General features: G+C 41.7%; 1 protein-coding gene across 5 annotated transcripts in view; it reads right to left on the bottom strand.

Annotated features, from left to right (window-relative positions):
• Positions 1-8,392, bottom strand: part of UPF3A (UPF3A, regulator of nonsense mediated mRNA decay) — a 53,540-nt gene that overhangs the window by 33,701 nt on the left and 11,447 nt on the right. Inside the window, exon 1 of one of the 5 annotated variants that reach the window (XM_025215176.1) lies at positions 6,486-6,523. The exons of the other annotated variants lie outside the window; for them this stretch is intronic. Within the exon in view, the coding sequence (XP_025070961.1) occupies positions 6,486-6,508 (23 nt within the window). The 5' untranslated portion in view covers positions 6,509-6,523. Of the gene's footprint in view, positions 1-6,485; positions 6,524-8,392 lie in introns of those variants that run through there. 5 annotated transcript variants of the gene reach the window in all.

The following is an 8,392-nucleotide window of genomic DNA, read 5'->3' as shown; positions in this document are numbered from 1 at the left end:
GGGAGGAGGGCGCCCCCCCCCCCCCCCCACATGCTTGGCAGTGAACCTAGAAGTGGAAGTACTTCTGGTCCACTTCCAGGTCCATCGTCGATCACGCAGGGGGGCCCTCCTGCGTCCCCCCGGCTCGGTGATTGGCTGCAGGGGGACCCTGGGTGCCCCCGCAGACCCATGTGGCACCAGTCGCTGAGCCGGGGCGTGCTTCCCGGCGAACCCAGAAGTGAACTGGAAGTGCTTCTGGTCCATTTCTGGGTCTGCTGCCAAGCATGCTGGGGACCCTCCATGCTCCTGTGGGATGCTCCATTAGCCCCAGCATCACAGCATTCATGAGCTGCCTGGTACCTTGAGGTACGTCGAAAAAACATTTAAAGCTGTGTCTATGTCCGAATCATTGAGTCTTTCTGAATCGATTCGGAGGGTTCCGATTTGATTCAGAGAGATTAAAGGGTCTTCTGATTTGATTCGGAGATTCAGTCACCGAATCAGTCCGAATCACCACCGAATTAAATCAGCGACCGAAGTTTCATGCAGCCCTAGTGCCTAGTAACACTACCAAACTGAGACAGTCCCTAGTTACAGCTTTTATATTATGCTATTTCAACATGTGGCTAGGAGAGTGATTAGCAATTACAGGTCTGTTTCTCAAATGCAGGTGGCTCCAAAGACAAATAGCTGGACTGAAAATACACAGGGCTCAGGCATCTATAAATCAAACATGACAATGTCTAACTTCCAGGTGCCTATTTTCCCAGGTGGAATCCAGAATTGTTACTGTTCTTTCAAAGAACTGAGCAGGCCTCACGAATTTCTTTTAAAACATAGCCAGAGAAAACTGAACCATCCCCCCCTCAATCATAGGCCCAGTGGTTCTCAACCAAAAAATAAAACAGATTCAATGTCCTTTTCAGCTAGGTGGCTTTAAACTGACTTCTTGCACCTCACTTGAAAGTCATGGACTATTTCAGAGGGACACTATCTGCCCATATTATTAAAGGTGTGCTTCCATGCAGTAAATATTGCAAGATTCATATGACCAACTAGGAAGGCTAATTCTTTAGCTTAGTGGTTAGTACATGTACCGTACTAAGCACTAAGGCTGGAGGAGCATGTCCAGCTTCCTGGGCTACTTCTGCATTTTACATTCAACCGTCTTTGAATAAAATATAGAACCAGCCCTGGTCCTGCAGCCTCAGGACACACACCTCCTAATGGACTGCCACTTAAACTAGTTTTCTCTTGCCTGCCATCTCTCTGGCCCTATAAACCTGACATTCAGTGCTACACGTTGGCACATATTCAAGAAGGATGGAGACTGCTCTGACTTAATTTAGGCCAGTGGTGCCCAACCTTTTGTCACCGTGAACCAGATAAGTGGTGCAAGCCTGGTCTGTGGGCCAGATCTCACACAGGTCTGGCACGTGGAACTAGGCCCTTCATGAAGGATGTGGCCATGCACCAGCCCAGCTCAGCCCTGCACACCCAGAAGCAGCCACGAACTGGCCCAAGCCAGCATGCCCCAATGTAGCTGTGCGGTAGGCCAGCTCTGCAAGCTGGCACAATCTGGTATGCAGAGCCACACTATCCAGCCAACAGGGCTTTCCCCAGGTCTGGAAATTTGGCAGCAGGGGAGCAGCAATTAATGCTGCCACTGCCCCCTCCCCCCCGCCAAATTTTTGGACCCATAAAGAGTCCTGTGGGCTGGATGAAATGGCTTCATGGGCTGGATTTGGCTTACAGACTAAGGGTTGAACACCCCTGATCTAGACTAGACTCCAGTGAGTGGGGTGTTAGTGAAGGTAGACATAGGTTTGAGCCTTCTCAGGCCAACAAGAGTATTAAACGTGGGTCTCCCATTTCTTGGGCAAGTACCTTAAGTCCTGGAGTATTTATATAAAATGTGGGCTTCCACTTACGTTGCCTTTGCTGCACTCTAGGAATTTTTGGCAGGAGAAAGTTGCCCACACTGAGGTCTTGGAATGTTTCAACAATCCGAGCACTCATTCTCTTCTCAGTCAGCATTGACTTCAATGATGGCCATATACCCATGGATCTCTTGTATGGAGAAATCTTTTGAAGAAGATACTACGTGGGAATCTTTAGCTCCATTTCAAAGATGTTTACAAGAGAAATATGAAAGCAACGAACACTGAGCGAAATGACTGGGAGAAGATCAAAGTGCCTGTAAACAGTTTATAAGTGTAGAATGGAGGCTCGAAGAAAGAAGAGCCCAATACACAAAGGAAAAAGAAGACTTAGAAAGAACCCCACACCACATTCAGGACTGTTACATATAAAGTTCACATGCGATAACTGAGGAAGGGGCTTTCATTCAAGAACTCAGCTCCACAGCCACACTCACAGAGGCTCAACAAGCTGATACCTCACTCAGTGCAAATCTATTGTCTCACAAGACAGACAGATGCCTGGGCACATCAACTTCTCCTGTGAGAGCCCTGCTTAGAAGAAAGTTGCCATAACTGCAGTTTGTGAGATGCCTGATCTTGCATCTGTTAGGTATTCTTAGAGTACACCTACTGAGTTAGGCTGTTCACAAAAATCAGCAGAACAACTAGTTTCCAAATCCTGTATGGGCTTAGGTACCTTGTTGATCAAATGAAGGCACTTCTACAGAAGCAGAACTCTAGGCTACATCCTTCACACAGGAAGGCTTATAGCAAGTTCAGCCACCTTCAGGTATAGGTGCAGATAAGCAAGGGGTCCTGGATTGGAATTTTAGACTTAGGTATGTAAGTCCTTCTTTAGGTACATACATTCCTTTACTGGATCCAGCCCAAACCCTCTGAAGTGAATAATAGGGGTAAGGTCAGCTGGTATGTGATTGTTTGGGAATTTTCAAACTGTGAGACGTTAAGATGACTGGGGATACTTCATTCTTTTCTATGCCTACCATTGTACCTCTCGTACTATATTTAAAATGCTTCTTCATAAAGTTGTATGGGATTGATTTATTTGAAGGCCACTCCATATTTTGCCATACATTTCCAACAAAAAAACTACTGCACTGCTGAGCATCCACACTACATTTAGGATGGACTTACTGTACCCAGTGTTTGCTGGTCTGAGATGCTGGTTAGGACATTTTCTATGGAAATCAGACCCTCATAAGAATGTAACTAGCTGAATACATTTCCTCAGCACCCCCGACAGTTTGTTTTCTGCTGAGCAATCAGTGAAATATAACTTTTGAATGAAATTAATTTCTGTAATGTTCACAGTCTCAATAGCTAACAATTAATATATTGGATACCTGTCTTCCAACACTTTCTCTGTGCACAAAACCCTTTGAGATCCTATGCACACTGCACCAAAGATGTGTAACACACTTGATGCTGATCTCTATATGGCAACTAGACTGCTAGGTAATCTTTTCCACAAATGAACATGCTGCATATCATCACCGAAGCCTTTACTTCTATGGAAGAATGCATTCCTTTATGTTTTTTAAACAAATAATTTACACATTTTCCATTTAATTTTTTCTAATATATTTCTTCATAAATGTGTGGATTAGGAACAGGAACAACCATTTTAGTTTGTTTTCCTTTACCTAAAATAAAAAAGAAAAGGCTTGTTAAACAAATACTAACATATAAAAAAAACCAAGAAATATAATTCTAATTTAGCAAAAATACTTACCAATCAGCCATTCGTCTTCATCTTGACCCCTCATGAATTTGATTGATAATTAATTTTTCAATTGAAATAAAACATGATACCATCTTTAAAATATAGCAATTATACCAGTTACTCTTCTATTTCTGTTTAAAAACTACAGTAAAATAGCATAATATCCCGAAAACTATGAGGATTCACAGCTAAGATTCCTAACACAACCCTGTCATACCCTGTCAGAGGTAAGTGAGAAAGTGAAGGGGTTTCTCATTGCATCTCGCAACAGTTAGCAATCCCTTGTTCTTCACTCACATCGCAGCGTACGAAATAAATTCCTCTATTCATGTATATACTAAAATGCAGGTTGAGAACAAAATTTGGCAACATAAAATACACAATCATGACACGATAAAATCCACTGCATCTAATCCTTTGCTACCTGTAATGGGTCTGGGTTTTACAAGCAAAGCATTTTGAAAATGCTTCAATTTCAAACCACGTTCAAGAACTGTTGAATTACCATTACTGAGTACTACAACTCTGATGAATAGGGTATTCTAGATATATTGACAATCATGAAGGCATGTGGTTTTGAAGGACATGGAAAATCACCATGACTGAAACCAGGATGCTTCATGGGTAGTGAAAGCTGAGAAAGCTGCAGCCATGTGGTTACTTTTATGCATGACATTGTGACAGACTGCAAGCCGATGGGTCTGCAGCACAGCTGTAGGCAGTGGAGGATGGTTACAGGCCTGCCTAAGGAGGACCAGATCAGCTGATTAGAATAATTGGCTGGCCAAAGGACATTAAAAATGGGCAGGAAGAGGAAGCACGGGAGAGAGGCTGAAGGTATCAGGCATCAGCCAAGTCTCTCTTCAGGTCTAAGAGACCACAAGGGGAGGGAAGGGTTAATCCTTTATGGACTATGGTAAGGTTTAATAATAAGAAATAATTGGTGATTAAGAGGACTCCGGAGGGTCCGGTGGGCCCAGAAGATAAAGATGTGTATGATTTAAAGATTGGGAGAAACCTGAGAGAAATGGGATAAACCCCAAACCCGCTACAGACATAATACCAAACAGGTTTTACTTAATGGAGCACTGATTGCAAGCCTAGCCAACAGAGTGATTGTTAAGGCTTCAAATCTGGCATGAGCATCAGCGACTGCAGGACTTCAGCATGCAGAAACCCTCTCCTCTTTCCTTAAATCCGTATAAAGCTCACTCCAGAACTGCAAAGCTGTATTACCAACTTGAGAGTTCTTCGGACTGGAGAAGAGCATCTGGCCATCATCATTGTATAGAAACCTGCCATGCTTATTCATGATTTTGAATAAATTAAAAACATTGCAATGCATGTACCTTATGAATACATTTGAATGAAATTGAGTAAATTAATTCATGAATGAAACTGAATAGATTAAATAAATACATCATAATGCATGCACTTTATAGACTGACTTTAAGACAACATTTTAATAGGGATTTATTGAACTTGAGGATGCTGTCAGCCTATTTCACAGGAAGATCATGGGGTAGGCAGCTATTTTTGTGGGCGGAGCATGCCAGGCCCCCTTAACCCTCTGACTGGTCGAGGGGCTCCAGTGGCTTTGCCTGTCACTGCTGACTGGCTGCGAGGGCAGTCTGTTATGCGGCTCCATCCCTCACGACTGATTGGTGAAGATGGGTGGGGCCATATGATGGATAGATCTTGCAGTCAATCAGTGGCGAGGGATAGCAGCCATCTTGCTGTACTGGCAGTCCTCCTCACCCCTTCCACTCTCAGCAGGTTGCGTGGCCCAGCCACAGTGGCCATGAGGACTGTTGGCTCCCTAGAGGGAGCCAGCATTTTATTTTCAGCAGGGGTTTTGGGGGGGGGTTTTGGGTTGTTTTTTTTTTTTTTTTAGGGAGACCACCTAAAGCACAGAGCACACCTGAAATCACAGCTTCCACAAAAATTGTGATTTTGGTAGGTCCCTACTTATTAAAGACAGCTGTTCTTAATCAAATCCACGTTTTTTTTTAAATGGCAGAGTTTATGTGCAACAAAATAGTGCAAACTGAAACACAATTAAAACTGAAGGAACTATGAAAGTACAAAGTTAACAGATTTGTGCAGATACTAGGTTTAAGTGTGTAAATGGCATTGTAGCTCTATCTTGTCTGAATGGGACACCACAGGCACTTCCAATATTCTACGGTGGGAACAGTGAAAGAGTTCTTTGTCTCCTTTGTCCTCAACAGACTACAAGATATCATTAAGATGAGACATATAAGTACAGTGCAACAATTTTTTGAGCAAACAAAAATTAGTCCCAAATCAGTCCACACACACAATGTTACTGCGCAGTAAGGCACAATGTTACTGTGCAATAACTAATTGGGCGTAAATTAGCAGCATAAATCAAGCTAGAGTATGTCACCATATTTACTGCGCAGTACGTGCATGCACATGTAGATTTATGCCCGTACTGCACAGTAATTTTGGTCACTACACAGTAAATGCACATGTGTAGATGTGCCCAGCAAGTAGAATAAGACCTGAGGAAGTTCACATTTTGGTCCATAGGCACAGGATTAATTTTTCTTTCTTTTTTTTTTGTATAAAAAAATATACACTTTTACTCCCCAAATTTTCCAATTTTGGTATCCTTATGGACGCAGCATGGGAGCTGGAAAAATAGCCAAGCCAATGAAAGGTTAAAGGCACTGAATAGAGGCAGATATGTCTGCCTCTGTTGCGATAATATCTGCTAATCATAACTGCTGACAGTATATTGACAGTACCTGGCAGAAAGTCTTCTAACAGATACTAATGAGACAGACTGCTGTAGTATAGCACTTCATACTTACAAATGTTGTCCCATCTGCTGCATAGTCACTATATGTCTCCAGATGGGTCTTGTGGATAATTTCCAACTGAGTCACCAGCTAGGGTCAAAGAGTGCTCAAGGGATCTTAGTTGTCCATGTGTATGTCTTCCTGTGTGGGAGTTCATAACTGACTGTGTGGATTCTGAAGACTCACCATAGGCTGTTGCCTTATTTTCCAATATACACTTGGATATATGCGATAGCTTTTAGAGCAAAAACCTGGTCCAGCTCCTTGTAGGCTGTACAGGTACTGGAAGGTCTTGATTTTGTAGTACTGTTTTTGTAAATCCATTACAGCTCCTTGATTGTACTGTGACTACTGCTACTGCATTTGGTCTGCCCGTTGCTTGTAGATCTTTGCATTTTAGTGACCACAGGAAGTTGAGATTGAACTCACTCCTTTCCCAAAATTGCAAGGAAGTCCAAGACCTCCTGACAAATCCACGCAGAAGCATTAAACATAACGACTACATGGCACTTGGAGTGTCTGAACTTGGCATTAGCTGAAATCACAAAGAGATGTGCTTGGGAGCGTGACATTACTCAAAATGCAGGGCACAGTGTGGAATATCAAGTCAACAGAAACCTTAAGCAGCAGAGAGAAAAGGTAACTAGGAAAGCCAAAGCAGATGTGATGCAATGCAGTGTGGGATAGCAGCTGAAGGACTATTTCATAATTATTCTGAAATGGGGGTGCATACGTAGAAACGTTACAGGGGTATAACTCATTCTAAATTATAATTTTGTCATGTGCCAGGAAAAATAATTATAATAGCATACAACGCAAGACAAAGCAATAATAAATAAATAAATTATGTGTATATGGACATAAGGTAGTTCCTTCTAAAACAGACAAAGTTAGACCAAAAATCTTTTCCACACAGACAATGCTCTAGTTTCTATGAAGACAGCAAGGAACTGGAATACATATCACCAGTGAAAAAAGTGCCTTCCAGACCATTATTTTATCAAAAGATTAATAAGAGCCACTAAATAAATCTGAAACACCAGACTTTAGAGTCTCTTTTGTCTAGTCTCTAAAATGTTAGTCAGTTTTCAACTTCTCAAAATACAGTAACCAAATAAGAATAAAGCCGTGTTTTTAGATATTAAGACTTACTCTATAAAGCAGATAATTTTTTAAAGTGCTTTAAGCATGCCCTCATCTTTTTTTCCAGTTATCCAGAATTATCTGCTGCTTAAGCAAAAGTGGAATACTGACAGCAACACCAGGGAAGTCAGTGTGTTGTAAGCATTCAGCTGGGAAAATAATTCACAGCAAATAATTCACTCAATCTTTTCAAGCTCTCTCTTTACATATACAATATCCTTCAGAATAATACATTTTTCATACATATTGTTAAAAATTCCTTGACAATCTCTCCTCACCAAAGGTTTTGTTTGTACTCCAAATGTGAGCTGTGCTGGTTATGTAAGCAATATGGCAGTGTTTCTTTTGTACATATTTTATTACTTCTTACATAGGAGAGGACAAAGATTAACACAGCATGTGATGGAGTTTGCAAAACACTCAGAGTCCTTGAGGAGACAATTAGATAAGGCATAGAAGGAGATGACTGGAGCCTTGTCAGTTAAGGCTGTGAGACAATTCCTAGTTTGTGTGAACGTAAGAGAGAATTAAAAGGTAAATATATGACCTATTCTCAATTGCCTAAATGTTCAAGGAATTATATCAAGCTACACAAACCCTGGAACATTCCCTGGCATTTCGCCAAACACTATGTATTGAGCACAGAGAGTCTTTTTAAGAGAAGATGTTTTAGTGGGTTTTTTTGCAGCACAAGTTGAACAGAAACCTAAAAGGCTTTCCTAAATCATGGTGACTAGATTCTCAAGAAAGACATAAGGAAACTAAGATCCTGCTGA

Source organism: Alligator sinensis, unplaced genomic scaffold (genome assembly GCF_000455745.1).
Source record: "Alligator sinensis unplaced genomic scaffold, ASM45574v1 scaffold1463_1, whole genome shotgun sequence".
NCBI classification, from domain to species: domain Eukaryota; kingdom Metazoa; phylum Chordata; order Crocodylia; family Alligatoridae; genus Alligator; species Alligator sinensis.
The sequence above is the reverse complement of the archived record's forward strand: the minus strand, read 5'-3'. Positions and strand labels throughout refer to the sequence as shown.